This window comes from Alligator mississippiensis, chromosome 2, assembly GCF_030867095.1.
Source record: "Alligator mississippiensis isolate rAllMis1 chromosome 2, rAllMis1, whole genome shotgun sequence".
Classification (NCBI taxonomy): Eukaryota; Metazoa; Chordata; order Crocodylia; family Alligatoridae; genus Alligator; species Alligator mississippiensis.
Genome location: NC_081825.1, coordinates 253,604,817 through 253,621,981, shown reverse-complemented (window position 1 = coordinate 253,621,981; position 17,165 = coordinate 253,604,817). Strand labels below are relative to the sequence as shown.

The 17,165-nt window shown below is 43.4% G+C and overlaps 1 protein-coding gene across 4 annotated transcripts in view; it reads left to right on the top strand.

Moving 5' to 3' along the window:
• Window positions 1–226: 226 nt before the first annotated feature.
• Window positions 227–17,165, top strand: part of HEATR5A (HEAT repeat containing 5A) — a 131,776-nt gene continuing 114,837 nt past the window's right edge. Inside the window, exons 1-3 of one of the 4 annotated variants that reach the window (XM_059723022.1) lie at window positions 227–314; window positions 794–864; window positions 15,123–15,352. In XM_059723022.1, the coding sequence (XP_059579005.1) occupies window positions 15,227–15,352 (126 nt within the window). In that variant the 5' untranslated portion in view covers window positions 227–314; window positions 794–864; window positions 15,123–15,226. Of the gene's footprint in view, window positions 315–793; window positions 865–3,037; window positions 3,148–3,415; window positions 3,583–15,122; window positions 15,353–17,165 lie in introns of those variants that run through there. The other 3 variants (XM_019488779.2, XM_006263021.4, XM_059723023.1) reach the window with 3 other exon arrangements.

The window sequence follows — 17,165 nt, the reverse complement described above, 5'->3', positions numbered from 1 at the left end:
AAACTACAGGCATTGTTGCTGAAATGTGCTGTTGAAAAATTAGTAAATGGTAAATTCTATCTACAAATTTTTTGGGAAAAAGAACTGTCATATTGAAGAGTTTTGTCATATTGAATAAACTGACTAATACTGAGTAACAAATACAAACTGGATGAACTTAGTCACCCAGTACCATTGGCTACTGTTGATATGAAGTAGCCCTAAAGCTGGTGCAGCCAGAAATATCATCCAGCATGAACATTTCTCTTGTACTACAGAGCTGCTTTTCTTTTTTCCTAGGCTGCATCTACCATAATGGTCATTTGAAGACATTGGTAAGTGTGTAAGTTTGGTTAGATGGGTGGGCAAAATGGCAGATGCGGCTGGAGGCTCGACTCCATTTCCCAGCAGCAGGGGTGTGCAGGCAGCAGATCACAGCTCTGCCTCGCTGCCCACATGCCCCAGGCAGGGAATACAAGCAGCAGATTGCAGCTCTGCCTCGGCTCCAGACCATGCTGTCACCACCGCAGAATCCCAGCCCCAGAGCAGCTTCCTGCCCAGCCACATGCCCAGCTTGCACTGCCTGGGCAGGTCTCCATGGAAATCCTGGCCCTGCACTGTCATGGCTTCACCTCTCCTGGCATCTCCAGGGAAACTGCCTGCAATGATGCGGGCAGGGGTTGTTAGGAAAAGGAATCTACTGAGGGCTGCTGGACTTTACCTGCCCCTACATTAGAAGAAGTGGGGGATCTGACTCGTACACAACTGGCTGTGATTACCCTGTTTTTCTGAATGGTGTTCTCTTGCTGTATAGGCTATACATCACTGAGCACAGTGGAGTCCTTACCCTGTCTGGGCCTTCTGCAAGTTGCCACAATAGAAACAGTAAGTTCTCATCACTACTATTCTTTTTAATAGTCTACACAGCTAAGCTTTTGCCTCTGGCCTAACTACTTTCAAACATGCTAAAAACATGAACTGCTTGTTCCTTTTATCATCTTGGGAGTACTGAACTATGCCCTTTTTCATTGATCATATCTGGTGTTTGTAACCAAGAACTTTGTAACATCTACAGCAGTTCATTCCTGTAATTGTTTGTTTGATGTTTCTGAGAAGCTGAATCACATTCAAGCTGAACACTGCAATGCACACTCACACTTAGCCACTCTGCATTATGGGGATAAAACAACAAATTGACTTCTTTAAGTTGCATATTTCAGCCAACCACTGTCTTTATTACAGTTCTAGCAGAAGTCTTTTCTTCATTAGCATTATAGCTAAGTTAACAAAATTAAACAGAAAAAAAAATCAGTATAACACCAATCTAACCATATTGTCAATAAAAATGAGTTGAGAGAGGTATTAGTCTGAACTCAAGCAGAAGGCAGGGTAGATGCGCACATTTATAATCTTGCTTGTGTGCTATATATCTTTCTCTAATTTAGTTTCCATGGGTTGGAGCTCACTTCAATTAGATATGTGTATCTTTCAATTTGCCCCATTAGAGCAGAGGTGGGCAAAATACGGACCGTGGTGCATCTTTGTCCGGCCTGTGGCAGGTCCCTCGGTCCCACCTGGCCCAGGCACTATCCAGTCATGGCATGTCCTGCAGCCCCCTGGGTATGCAGTGGGGCTGGGGCAGCTCCACAGCTGGACTGCTTCTCTTTTGGGGACACAATGATAAGACTTCAGATTTCAGGAGTGAAAACATAGCTGCTTTTACTAGCATGCAATATATTTAGGTGGTATTCAGAGGACTGTTAACATTTGCTATAACAATTTCCATTTTTCCATAAAACAAAGCATATAGATAACGTGTTCTTTCTTCCCCAAGATGCAGAATGCTTCAGTGATCTAAAATCAAGATCAGGGCCTAAATCAATACTTGATCTGTGAAACTCCTGTCATGTAAGCGAGGGAGTCTTTCAGCTCTTGGAAACAAAGCCTTGCATTAAAGTAAACTTCATCCTACTAGCATCCTAATCTATTAAAAAATATAGTGGAAGTGGAAGTTATAGAATGCCGTTATATCAAACCAACACCCAGAAAATACATACACTTTTAAGTGCTTCAGCCTCATTGTAGTGAGCTTACACATATAGATGAACAAAAAGGAAAGGAGGGAGAATGTGATCCGAGTGCCATATCTGAAGCCCGGGCCTATAACCTGAAGGTGAAACTGAGTAATAAATACCAGTAGGATAAAGTTAGCTCTTTCAAGTGTTAAGGGAGCTACATTCGGTGCCTTGCAGTATACCTGTGTAAGACCTGGAGGGAGACCTTACAAGCAAGTTGCTACTTCCTCCGTCCCCTGCATTATGTACAGTGGGGCTGCGCCCTAGGCCCTTGCTCTCCATCCCCGCTGCAGCTCGTCCCTCAGCTCTGAGTCCATTTGCCCTTAGGTTTCCCTGGAGGGGGAGCCGCGGGATTCTGCCTGGCTGTGGTTACACACAGCAACTGCTGAAGACACAAGCCTGAGAGGGGAAGGATGCTAACCAACTAGGTCCTCACTCAGCCTTTCTAGGCTTGAGGCAGCCCGTTATGCTGAGAAGGTGCCAGCGCTGGGCTTTCACTCATTTTTTTGACTCTGGAAAAAGAATGGGGCAATTTTTCTATGGCTCAAACTCAAAAAGACGGCACCAGGGCAGTCTGTTTCTAGCACTAGGAACTCTTAAGTGGGAATCCCTGGGTTTCTCTCGCTGGTCCTGTTCAATAAGATCCCTAAAAAGGCTCCCGAGGCAGCCCGGGCACCGGGGTATGAAAGTCACTCATCCAGGAGGACGAGGGAGTCCGCCCGGCTCAGCTAATCGGCCAAGGCCAGAGAAACGGAGTCTTCCCGCCCGCCAAGGGACTGGGCCCCTGCTCGTGTCTCGGCGCGGCCTCCCGGTGGCCCCGCGCCCTGAAGTTGGCAGCGGGGCGGGCCGAGGCCGAGGTCGAGGCCGGGGGAGCTCGGCGCTGCCGCACAGGCCGCCGCCGCGACTCCTTCCTGCCCCCGCGCTCCGGAGTCGTGCGGCCTGCGCCCGCCGCCGCTCCCCCGCCTGCGCGGCCCTCGGCGCCGCTCCCCGCCCCGGGAGGGAAGGAGGGAGGAGTCGCGGCGCGATCCCCGCAGCACGGCCCCACCGACCGCGCCCTGAGCCGGCCAGGCAGCGGGCTCCTCGCGGGCGCCAGGTGAGCATGATCGCCCCTCGCGTGGGAGCGCGGCCCCGGGAGGGCAGCTCGCGTCGGTGCGGTGCCTGCCCCCGCGCCCCGCTCGGCACAGAGGGCGAGGAGAGGCGGGCAGCGCCGCCCGCGCCCCTCGGTGCTCAGCCGGACCCGCTCCTCGCGGCCCGGGCAGGTGCCAGCGAGCCTGGCGGGGAAGGACGGTGAGGCAGGAATGAGCCGCCGGCCTGGGGAGCAGCACCCCCTCCACGGGGAGGAAATGAAAGCAAACTCATCCCGAAGTGGATGGCTTCCAGCTGTGGCCCGGCTTTCCCTGTCCTCCTTTCGGTCAAGGCGGGAGGTAGAGGTGCCTTGTCACTGAAGACAACAGGCCGCCTTCTTTCGTGCCAGCCCCTGCCAATACTTTTCTGGAGATAACGCTTTTCTGGGGGATGCTCAACAAAGGTAAAAGCAGAGAGGAGCGGATAGGTCTGGGGTGTCCAGTACTCAGGGTTGACCAGCATTCAAATTACACTTTGACTCCTGGGGCAGGTCTGCAAAAAATATTAAACCAGTTTATTGGAAGGAGCAATCGGATCGGAGACCCCCCCCCCCCCCCCTATGATTTTCAAATCTTACAAGGAGGCTCTTGCCTCTTATGGGGGGGGCTCAGCCTCCCCAAGCTCCCCTGTAATTCGCAGCTTGGGGTTGATTCCTTCTTTGCTGCTGGTAGGTTTTCACAAGCCTTGCAGAGGAGAGGGATCTGGCATTCACATCCTGTAAGTTAGCAAACGGATGGGGTTTTATTTATCAATTGATTTTTGGCTTATTAAAACAAAAAACGAGTTTGAGCCATGCTGGAAGAGGCAGTGCATATCATGCTCCTGCAGCAATTAGCGTTTTGAGTATCTCCTGGTCCTGTTCTGCCAGCAGGCCAGGCTAAATGACATGGGTGTATAAAACGGCAGAGCGCTGTCTGCAGAAGGGCTGTTAACATTGCTTCAGTTGGAGGAGCTTGCACTTGGGAAGCTTTGAAGGGGAAGTGAGAAGACAACCAGGAAAACCCTGTTCAAGGCTACAAGGAATGGACTGCTTGGATGGGCAAATAGCAGGGTACTGAAGAGAAAGTGCCAGAAGGCAGACCTTAGCCAAACTTTGCTTCCTTTTCTGCACAATTGTTGGCGTATATGAGATCTGTTGAGCAACTGACTTGATCCTTTTTTTAAGTTCTGGTTTAATGTGGGTGAATTTGGTGGGTATTAAATGATTATGGCTATACCTTTAAATCATGAATACATTACTTTTTTGTGTTGTAATGCCAGAAATTGTCTTGCTTTCTTCACAAAGGTTAACCATCACCAAATGCTTGTTGTTGTTCTTCTGTGATAGGGCATGTTTAAGCATTTGTAACGGGCTCATGTTGATCTTTTCATATGTAAGAGTAAGAGCAGAGATGCTGAAACTGGGTTCTTTCTGCCTACTTGTCTAGTTTGCTAGTTGACCAAGTTCCAACATTAGAAATTCATTGTACTGGAAGATTCTTTCTAAAATTAAAATTCCACTTTTAATTTTGCAGCGGTTAAACACTATGCTGTAAAGAAATGATATATTTACCAGCAAAAAAATATTCAGGTTATTTATTATTATGCATATAATGTTATTCTGTATAATAATAAATATACAGAATTTCAAAAGGTTAGATCCTGATTTGGAAAACACTTTCATGTGCTTAAACTTTATTTATGCTACTATAGATTATTTGTTTAAAAGACCAAGGCCTTATGGTTCAGTAACTAAGCAGCATGTAATGTGAAATATTCTGGATAAATTCTAGTGCTGCTTTTTAATAACAATTAGAATTCATATGGCTAAGTTTCCTACTTCATTTTTTTCTCTAATAGTAAAATATTCTAAACATTAACATTTAGCTAGCATTTTATCTGGTTTCTTGTATTTGTTTGGTTTGAATGAAAGTGAGCTCTACATTCTTACGTTTATCTGTAGAATGAGAGAGCAAGGATGAATTCCAGCTCTGAACATACTCCATATTTGGAGTCATCAAAGAATTATCCAGCCAGAGCAGTAGGCCAGAATTGCTTCACGTGGTTTTGTTAAGTAAGAATTTACTCCATAGGCACACCACAACATAACAGAGGACATTGCAGCCTAACATCTTAAGTAGAGAGAAACTACTGGGAAAAGCCATGTAATCTAAAGGATTGTCATCACCCTTTCTTCAGTTACCGTTACTAATCAGACTTTTTCTGTAAGTAGGGAATAATTGTTTCAGTATAGTCCTGCAGAAGCTAAGATTTTTTTTTTATATGTAGAATCATTATAAAATCTTTAGAGCATTTAGATAATCTGCTTAACCACAGTTGCCAAGATTTATTTTCAAATTATTCTAAGAGTAGCATTCTAAGAGAGTAGGATCAGGCTAAACAGAAGGAAGCACTACTTCCCAGTCAGGGCGACTAGGATCTGGACCCAACTTCCAAGGGAAGTGGTGCTCGTTCCTACCCTGGGGGTCTTCAAAACGAGGCTAGATAATCACCTAGTTGGGGTTGTTTGACCCCAGCATTCTTTCCTGTCCATGGCAGGGGGTCGGACTTGATCTGCTCTAGGTCCCTTCCGACCCTACCAACTATGAAACTATACGCAGCTAAGATTTTTCAGATCCTGGTTTTTTACAGCAGCAGGATCTGTTTCTTAATACTTCTTATTCATGTATTAAAGTTCTGTCCTTTGTAAAATATTTTACGTTGTTTGAATCCTATTTATGTTATATTATGACATAAGTCTTGGCTTCTTAACAGGTTGCCAAACCTTCAGACCTTCAGTCCTTGTGCAGTTGTGTCCCCTTTTAAGTCGGGGGAAGTTTTAAGAGTTCAGGAAGTGCAGGGTCGGACTCCAAAAATATATATAATTTGTCTAGTAAATAAAGTTTAAAACTAAAGATATATTCTGATTTTATTTCTCTAAGGTCAGTAAATCAAGATGAATTCTGTCAATTAATAACTGTGCAAATTCATCGAAGTTGCCTGATAATTTTAGTACAGCTATAGGACCAAAAGATGAGAATGAACAGACCTTTCTCTTGTCTTAAAGTTGGAGGAGTCCGTTAGAAATATAGTTTATTTTTTAAGGCATTCTTAAATAGGTGTGGTTAAGTACTTAAAATAGGTTTGTGCATTGATTGTCTTGCATAGTCACCAAAGGAGCAGAAGTAATGATCATCCTATTAAATTTTTACAGCAACCCTGTAGGAATAAAATTGATTAGAACTGTTAACCACAGACTAAATATTATAGATTGGAAGACCCTCTCTGGAATATATTGGTTATGTTTCTCCTTAGACATGTTAGTCAATCTGACTCCTAAGAAAAAAGGAGTTGTTCAAAAATAGTTAAAATTGTAGTACTCTGGGCTTCTGTAGCACTTTGTGGTGAAAAACAGGCACTTGCTGCTAGGGAATTTGAGTGGGGTTTCATGTTTCTGATTGAATTAGTGTGACTGAGTGCATAGACCAGGGGTTCTCAATCCCCGGGCCACGGCAGGTTGGCTGCCAGACTGGAAAAGGCCATGAACCGACAAACCGTGGTCCCCCCCAAAGCTAGGCAGAGAGGCTGCGGCTCTTTCCTCAGGGCCTGTGGCAGTGCAGGGTTTGGCCCCCTACTTCCCCACCCCGCTCAGGGGTTGGGGGTATCCTTACCTGTCTGCTGGCTGGAAATTCCAGCCTCAGTTAGCCGTGACTGCCGGGCTGCAGTTTGCCGGGCTGCAGCATAAAAACTTTGAGAACCCCTAACATAGACCATAATGTACGGGGTGCTATATTGTCACAAGTACAGGAAAAGGATTATTACTAGTATTATCAAATGTGCTTTTTCTCACTGCTGTTAGAATATAACGTTTGGAGTCTAGGACAGTATATCTGTTTATTGATCGTACATCTATTTTTGTACCAAATGGTGCAGAAATGTTTTTGGACTTCTTGCTCAATATTAATTTAAAAATAAAATGTAAGATAATGATTATTGTAAGTTACTGCAACGCTTGCTTTTAATTTTCACTACTGAGTAGAAGCAGACGATCTTGGTTTACTCGATCTTTATCTTATTGTTACCTGAATACCCAAAGTAAATTCTACCTGCATGGGTAGAGAGAGACAAGGTATTGGAACAGCAATGAGGGATCAAATGGTAATTATTAATAAATAGAAATCATACGGGTCTGGGAAGAACATTGCAAATAAAATAAACTGCGAAGTGGCTTACATTATTTATCACTGCTCATCCTTGGAGTAATAAGCCATGATTAAAACTTCATTTTTTGGGATGGGGGATTGCTTAGAGGAAGGATTATTAAGGATAATCTTTATTTCCCCTTCACCCCCTCACCCCCCAAAAACAAATTATGCATACCTGGAGATAGGCAGAGGAATTAAAGTCTACTAAAGTTATAACTGTTGCTCATAATTAAAATTTACAGTTACATACTTACAGAGCTCAGCATTTATGTACACCCACACATTTTGGAGAAAAGCATTCTATAGTAGATCTGGAGTGTCTCTTTCAATGATGGCCTGTTTGACAATCACAGATACTGCAAATTCAATACTGAGACTCATTGCACCTCCCTCAATTTCATTTGATTTGTGGCTTACTTATATCCTGGAATGAGTGATATTCTAGTGTTCTTATTTTAGGACCAGTCCTTAAAGTAACTTCTCCAAATGACTTATGGGTAAACCAGAGGTTTTTTTTTTCTAAGTAGGTCACTTAATTTTCCTTGATATGATGTCAGGGGCTTTGGTAACCAAATTACTGTTGCCATTTTTGGTGTTTGAATGTTGTGACTTCTACAAATTTATAGTACTGAGCAACGTATCAGTCCAGTACTCATTTACAGAGAACGTGATCTGATTCAACCTTGCAAAATTACCTGCCAACTCGGCATGTAGACAAATTATTTTTCATTATCATCACCACAGTGATAAAGGTAGTCTAGTACAATTTCCATGTCATCATGAAGATAGGCTAGTACATAGGCTCGACCACCTGGGCGACAGTGATCATCACCTGCTGGAATTCACCATCCAGTGTAAGGTGGAAAAGGCCTGCAGCAAGGCAGCAGGCCTGGACTTCAGGAGGGCGGATTTCAATCCGCACTGAGGTCCCGGAGGGGAGAGAAGTCAGGTGTCCAAGAAGAGTGGTCGTTCCTTAAGGAGACGATCCTCTAAGCTCAAAGGGAGGTAATCCCAACATGGATCAAAGGGGGCAAGAGGGTGCAAAAGCCCCTATGGCTCACCAAAAGCATATGGGAACATCTACTAGCTAAAAAGGAGGTGTACACCCAATGGAAGGGAGGGGCCATCACCAGGGAAGACTATGCCTCGGTTGCTCGGGGCTGTAGGGGGGCAGTCAGGAAGGCCAAGGTGGAGATGGAACTGGAACTAGCTACTTCTTGTTGTCCTTGATCCAGGTCTTTTTTTAAATACATAGGCGGTAAAAAGAAGGTACCGGGTAATGTGGGGCCCCTGCAAAGCATGCTAGGACATGGTCATCGCTCCAGATGACAAAGCCTAACCTATTTAACAATTTCTTTGTCTCCATTTTTCTGAGCAGGGACCGGGTCACCCCCCACACTGGGACCCCCGTAGGCTCCAGGGGAGGCGCACCCAGGCCTAGGGTCAGTGAGGACTTAGGGAACTTCTGGAGGGACTGGACGTATTTAAATCAGCTGGTCCTGACGATCTCCACCCCAGGGTGCTGAGGGAATTAGCAGAGGTCATTGTGGGACCCCTGGCACGGCTTTAAGAGCACTCGTGGTGCTCTGGTGTGGTGCCAGAGGACTGGAAAAGGGTCAATGTGGTTCCCATTTTCAAAAAAGGGAGGAAGGAAGACCCAGGAAACTATAGGCCAGTTAGTCTTACCTCGATTTTGGGTAAGCTTTTTGAGAGAATTATCCTGGCACATGTCCGCGAGGGGCCAGCAGGGGAGATAATGCTTAGGGGCAACCAGCATGGGTTCATTAGAGGCAGGTCCTGTCAGACCAACCTGGTGGCCCTCTACGACCAGGTCACAAAATCCTTAGATGCAGGGGTAGCAGTGGACGTAGTCTTTCTGGACTTCAGGAAGGCCTTCAACACTGTCTCTCACCCCATTCTCATTAAAAAAACTAGGGGACTGTGGCGTTGACACCTACACAGTCAATTGGGTCACTAACTGGCTGGAGGGTCGCACCCAGAGAGTGGTGGAGGACGGGTCTTATTTGACCTGGAGGGATGTGGGCAGTGGGGTTCCACAGGGCTCGGTCTTCAGGCCCGCACTGTTCAACATCTTCATCAGCGACTTGGATGAGGGGGTGAAAAGCACCCTGTTCAAATTCACAGATGACACTAAGATGTGGGGGGAAGTGGACACGCTAGACGGGAGGAATAGGCTGTAATCAGACCTGGACAGGTTACAGGGGTGGGCGGATGAGAGCAGGATGGGTTTCAATACTGACAAGTGCAGGGTACTGCACCTGGGGAGGAAGAACCAGCAGCAGGCCTACAGGCTGGGGAACTCCCTTCTTGTCAGTGCAGAGGCAGAAAAGGATCTTGGGGTCATTATTGATACCAAAATAAACATGGGCCAATAGTGTGGGGACGCGGTCAGGAAGGCCAACCGTACCTTGTCATGCATCCACAGATGCATCTCAAGCAGGTCCAAGGAGGTGATCCTCCCCCTCTATGCAGCACTAGTCAGGCTGCAGTTGGAGTACTGTGTCCAGTTCTGGGTGCCACACTTCAGGAGGGATGTGGACAACATGGAGAAGGTCCAGAGGAGGGCCATTCACATGATCAGGGGGCAGGGCGGCAGGCCCTACAAGGAGAGGCTAAGGGACCTGAACCTGTTCAGCCTCCACAAGAGAAGGCTGAGGGAGGATCTAGTGGCCGTTTACAAACTAGTCAGAGGGGACCAGCAGGCATTGGGAGAGTCCCTGTTCCCCCGAGCACTACCAGGAGTGACAAGTAATAAACGGTCACAAGCTGGCAGAGGGTAGATTCAGACTAGACATCAGGAGGTGCTACTTCACTGTCAGGGTGACTAAGATCTGGAACCAACTTCCAAGAGAAGTGGCGCTGGCTACTACCCTGGGGGTCTTTAAGAGGAGGCTAAACAAACACCTTGCCAGGGTTGTTTGACCCCAGTACTCTTTCCTGCCACGGCAGGGGGTTGGACTTGATGATCTGCTCAGGTCCCTTCTGACCCTACCAACTATGAAACGTGATGATGATCATATATTATTGTACAATATCAGTATCAGCATGATCCTAAGATGATGAATTTTTAAGTAATTTTATAGCTATTTTATATCTGTAAAAGAATAATTAATGAAATAGTATTTAGGTTACTGCGTATTTCTAGAGCTGTCTAGAATGTTACTGTTTCTACCTGAATCAAAGCTAGCTCTGAATTTAAGACTCTCACACACACCCCCAAGCTCTAGGGCCCAGCTGGAGCTGCCTCTTCTGCAGCAGCTGTTACTGGGCCAGACAGGCTGGAGCCAAACACATGCCAGAGCCTGAGGGTAAGTGTCAGGAGTGATGGGCAGCTGGGGGAGTAGAGCCTATAGGAAGGGCGCGACACCATGGTGGGCAGGTGGGGCAGTGCACAGATGGAGGGGAGACAGATGGGACAGAGGTGGCAGAGGGATGGGGAGAGGTGTCAAAGGCTGTGTGAGGAGACAGTGGGGTGAGGCAGATGGGTGGCAAAGGTAGACAGCAGCTGTGGCACTGGCCCAGACTGGGTTGGGGCTTAAGGTGGCATCACAGCAGCTGCCTGCTCCCCCACTGCTTTGTATTCAAATCCAAGTTGAGGCTTTTTTCCCCATGGTAAAAAAAAACAACCAAAAAAACCCTCATCTGAGTAAATACAGTAGTATTATTATTAGTAGGAGGTGTATCAACAAGATACGCTATCTAGCTGTTCTGTGACTTGAATGGGGGGTTGGTGTGTGTGTTTCTGACTAATTAAAAAGGTTCATCTTTTGGATAAATTGACTTAAAAATGAATATCCCAATAATGATTTTTTTTGCAGTAACTTAATGAGCCCATTAACTTCAGAAATCTATCTGTGGTAGAAATACCCTCTGTTAGGGGCAAACACAAAAGGTGGTAGGCTAACTAATTAGCAGGTTGGAGAATGGACATGATGTCTTTAATTATATAATTACCTGTTTTTTCCTTTATACCATAGGTTACTTTTATTTGTTGATTGTGTGATATTTATTTCTTCTAGAATTTATTTCTAGAATTTATTTGTATTTATACATTGAGTAATACCATGATAGCAATATTCCACCCTGATGTAAGGGAATGTCAAAGAAATCTGCCTTAATATGCAATAATATTTAAGTCTGTCTCACATGCGGACACAACTTAGTCTTATTAAGAGTCTTGTCCATACTTTGGAGTTGATGTTTCTTCCTGCATGTAGTAAATGGCTGGACAGTTTGGCAATACAGTATTCATAAAATTTATAATACTAGGACCCAGCTCTTCCATATGCAATATAAATATGTCACATTATGGTTAGTTATCAAGGTGCATTTGGGTTTTTTTTATTCCAACACCAATGTTTTGCGAGAAATATCAGTTTTCCTTATTACTGTTCTGCACCTTTGCTTAGTAATGTGTCAACCGTGTTCTGATTTCAACAGCTCCCTGTTCTGGAATTACCAGAGCCACAAATAAGCATTGACTTGTGGTTGTGTGTACTTGGTCCCCACTGACAGTTGGGTATATGAGGTGTCTGGGATGTGGTTTCACTTATAAAAGAGTTCTCCTATGCAAAAAAAGGGGTTTGAATGCATTTCGCATGGGGCTAAAGGCTGGCAGAGCTTGGACATCGGGTATCTGGTTGAAGTGTATTAGTGCACGCTGACAAAACAGTTGGAGGCACTTAACTTCAAAGCAGGATGCCACAGGTCATGCTCCCACCGCAGCAGGGCTGGGCCACCCTGTTCTGCCCCCTGGAGTGGGGGCAGGAAGTGGAAGCTAGAGGAGGGAGGTGAAAGCCAGAGAGCAGCCAGAGCAATTAGGAGGGCAGTAGGCCAGGTGAGAGCCCAGGGACTACAAATTAACCTTTTGTGGGCTGTTATACAGCCCTGCTTTAAAGTTCAGCTATAACACCTTATTGATCATTTTTTAATTTTATTTAGTGTTAAAGAAAAGGTAACATGTTTTCTATCTATGTGCTTTTGATGCCTTTCACAAATATTACTCCCAATTCAAATGTGATTCCTACACATTAGAAAGGATTTTTAGTTAAGTAGTATGAATTTTGTTGATAATTTCACTATAAAAGTTATGAGATTTTGGAATATGAGTGGAGAGTGAAAATGTTGGCAGAATCTAGTAAAAGTACTATTGGCCTTTTGTTCTGTAGCACTTTGCTTTTACCTCCATTGCGTAACTCCTGGTTCTGTTCTAGATTGCAAAAGTACCTATTGTTACTTACTAACCACTAACCTCTTCAGTTTCCTATTTGTAACAAACCGTAGACAAATTGCTACCATACCAGCTGTTTCCTAATCACAAATGAAAAGACAAATTCATTGTAGTCAGTATTAGCTGAAGAACTTTTGAAGGATGAATATCATGCTTTAAAATTTTAGTGGGCAGTTCTGAAGCCATTATAGGCTCTCAGTGCACTTGTAACTCCATCCCATGAGAAAGTAGCAACAGAACACATAATTGTATAATGAGAGTTGCAGTATTTACTGATCTTCCTGTGAAATGGGTTTCATACATTACAGCTGTGTAGGAGAGAGTTTTCAGAGGAAATTGTTTACTTGCCATCATGTACCCAAACAGACTGGGGTAGAGAAAAACAGGATTTTCATTCTGCAGGAATTCAACATTTTGTTAAAGGTTCCATATGTAAAAACCTACATGTAATTTTATCATTGAAGAAATTAAACCTATTTTATTAAAATGTTGTTAAATAGAGGACTATAGTGTCCTATGAAAATGCACTCTTTATTCTCTTATACTCTTTGGAGAATTCTACAATATTTATAGAGGGGATTCTTTTTTGTTTATTTAGGAATTCCAGGTTTTATAAAACAAAAAGAATTTGAAAATGTGATTTTGAGTTCCATGTATTTAGAAAAAAGCTACATTTCATAATCCTCAGCTTTTTGGGTAACTTGGAGCTGGCTGTGGCAATACATGATTCAGAAATGCTTAGACTGAAATGTACTGGATGAGAACAGGAGAGATGGTATATTTCTGCACTGTCATAATGATGAACCCAAATGTCTGTGTTGGTTGCAGAAAAATATAAAATGGATAGAATTAAGTTATGTGAATACTTAGAGTAAGAATGCTTGCAAGCTGTGAAACGGCTTATATATTAGGCAATTTATATAGTTAGCCACCTATTTATTTATCATTTTGCTTGTCATGGCCTAGTTTGGTATTGTCAAGGTGCCTAGTATTTAAGGTATATTTCATATGATGGCTCACTGTAATAAATTATGTGTGACTAATTTCTTTTGGGAATAAGTATTATATTTAAGACTTGTTGCAGGTAATAAAGATAACCTGCTGTGCATGTGATGACAAGCTGAGCATTAAATTATTTAGCATTGCTTTGTGTTGCCCATTTGCTACTTGATAGATCATTTTACACTATAATATTGCTGCTGCATAGAAAAAGTGCATTTTCAGCAGTCCTAATGACCTCTAGAAAGGATAATTTGTTTTGAAGTTAAAGATATGACTCTGGCATTTTACCAGTGTCTGATCTTTTTTTGTTTAAGACCGCTACAAAAATTCCTCACAAAATCATATTTGGATATAAAGAATTCTAATGGAATAAACAAAAAATGTTTTAGAAATCTTTGTTTATTTCTATTTTTGGAGTTTAGGAACCCCTAAAACTCATTTTTGAGGAACGGTGCAACAACAGATCTAATTGAAACTTTTATTGAATTCATTTCTATTGATTCATGAGTTCCTAAAGAACAAACTGTTTTTTTAAAAGAAAAGTCTAGATGAGAAGTTTGTTTAACAATAAAATTATCTGGTTTCCTTGGATAAGTTCAAATTCACCATTTTATGTTAGGGATAGTAACATAGTAAGGTAGTAGACAAGTGATTTATATATATGAATAAACTATCCAATACTGATATACATTTAACATCACTTCTTGTCCCAGCTTTGTGTTCAGTTAATAAATTTCACTCTAGGTCACAAATCATTGTTCTTGTTGGGCAGACCATTACTTTTCAGCAAATGCTCAGTGTAGAACTACAGGTTGGCAACAGGGTAAAATAGAGGTGAGCTGACAGTTTATAAGAGAGTTGACCTGGCATATTCTGTATTATAATATGCTGATTCAAGTAAAATAATTGCAGTCAGTGTCTCATTTCCAAAAGCGCTAAAGTATTGCCAAGTGCACCCAAATAAAATACTTGCAAGGATATGTCCATTCAGATGCATTAGCTAATATTTATTTCCAAGTACTTGGTACAATGAGCTGAGGTTGAAATGTGGTGTAGTAGTGTAATTAGAGATAGTCAACTGAGGTACTGGCTCCAGGCACTGACCTAGAAGGAGTGCCCCAGGTACTTTGCCTTGGCACGTCCCTCTGCTCTGTGCATTCCTCTGCCCCTGTTGCTTACCACTGCAGCAACCTCTCTTGTGCCCTTTTACATTTACCACTGCTTCTCTCTGCTGACTTCACCACTTGTAGCAGTCAATGATGATGGGAGTCAATGGCAAGGGTGAGGGGAGGCAGCTGCAGTAGTGGGTGAGAGAGCAGCCCTTGGCACAGAGCAGGGAGGCCTGGGGCAGCAGCTGGCAGTTTAGGTGCTGCAGAAGAAAAGTTCAGGGGCTGAGACACAGGGTGAAGAAGGTGGATGCTGGTCCAAGGCACAAAGCTTAATTGTTATGCCTCTGATGTGGTGTGATTCCTAGCTTTCTAATGACATTTATCATCTTCTGTTTAGGTATTCAGTCTCCTGATTCAGTCATGATATATTAATGAGAAGACCTCTGATGAGTTTTGGCTCTGGATGTCTTAATCTGTGGTGTTGAAGAGAGAGTACAAGGAATGGAGCTGGCTCATAGCTTGCTACTTAATGAAGAAGTGTATAAGCAGCTTGGTGAATTTCAGAAAGCTGAGTTTGTTTTTGAGTGGTTACAGTTTTTGGAGAAACTCCTACCAGTGACTGACAGAGTAAGTATAATGCCTTTAAAAGAAATAACACTTTAAAGTGTTTTCCCATATCTTTTGCTTTTCCATAGTCTTCTTTAAAAGCAGACAAAAGAACTCAATGATAATACTGCTTTCTTCCTATTTAATCTTTTGCAAAATTACCACTACAACTCTAGGCTCTTGATCAGCAGTGTTCGAACCTGAGCTGGAGAACTCCTTAATAAAAGGAGTTGGAGAAATAATCACAAAATGATTTTATCTTGTAACCGGTGCTTCTTTCCCTTTGTTTCCCCACGTTCCCTACTGAATGATGGGAAAGCCAGTTCTCACTAACTGGTTACTTGTTGCACTGTTGTCTCCACATACTAGGGTAGGGTGTGATCACGTGATGGATAGCTTATTTGCTGTGCTTGAGACAAGGCAAAGTTTAAGGATCCCTCATCAGATCTACTGGGTACTTGAACAGTTTGTACAGGTCCAAGTGCTGTGTTTGGCACCAGAGTTGCATGGTGTATATTGTTCCACATTAATAGTATATTCAGATATTAGTAATTTAGCTTTATGAAACTTTTTAAACTGTTTGGCAGTTTAATCACTTTTTTTACAAGGAAAATTAAAAATAATGAGATCTTAAACTTTCATAGTGTCGTATTAGTAAGAAAAAAAATTCATTACATTCTCAAGTTTTTCATAACTCCTAATGTGTGCTAATGTGTTTCTCTGGCTTTCTTCCTAAATTGCTATGTTTCTGTTCAAGTGCAGTGCAGTACTGTCTGTCTGTCTGTCTGTGCGCCAAAATGGTGATTGGCACACAACAAATAAGAAAATAATCTTATGTCAGAAATCTGTAGTATTTCTGATGCCCAGGGACAGGAATCAGCAACCTCCAGCTTGTGGAGCCTTTGGATCTGATACCTGGAGTGATGGCTTTAGTATCATTTGGTCAAGGGGTGGGAATCTACTCACGCCATGCTGCAGTTGGGTGCTTCAACAGAAGGAGTTCTTCTGGTGCCATGCCATAGTTGGGTGCCCAGGACTTCAACAGGGAAGAAGCTCTTTTTGTGCTACGCTGCAGTCAGGTTCCCAGGGCTTTGGTGGAGGGGAGTCCTCCCTGTGCTGTGTTGCATTCAGGGCTCCAGCAGGGGAGCTCTGCTCATGTCACCCCATAGCCAGGTGGCAAGGAAAAGCAGCAGAGGCAGCAAAGTCCTAGTGGCTGCCCATTTTAGGCCTGGACTGGGTTGTTCCAGCCCCTCTGTCCCCCCAGATAACATCACTGAGCCCTGCCATGGGAAAATATTCATAACATTGACAAAAGAGAAGTGTGTTCTAGAAAATATAAAGATTTTTTAGCTGTAATCACAGATGTAAAACTCTTAGCTGCCTTAGATTTTTCAGAATTATTTTCCATTGGAAAGGCTGTGTGAAAATTTGACTCTTTATTTGAGGTATCCAGGTTGTAGCCATGTTGGCCTAGAGGCAAAAGGAATCAGAACTAGTGGCAGAGGGGATACCTTTTATTAGACCAAATAATATTTTTTTGGAAAAATCTAGTTACTTGGAAGCTTTTTGGGCACAAACATCCTTCTTCAGGCATAGGAGAAAAGTTTGTAAAGTTCTCCCAGGTAGAAAACAAAAGTTTGTGTTTCCTAGGAGAGTTAAAGGTGTGGTAAAATCTGTTTGGCACAGTTCATTTGATGCAGGTTAGGCTGAGAGAAAAGTTTGAATAGTCTGTTTACCTTGAAGTTGTTTGGTGGGAAGCAGGATGTAGTCACAGTTCCTTCTGGTTATGATGTTTCGTATTTCACAGAAAAGTAAGAAGATGGAGTGCTCTTGT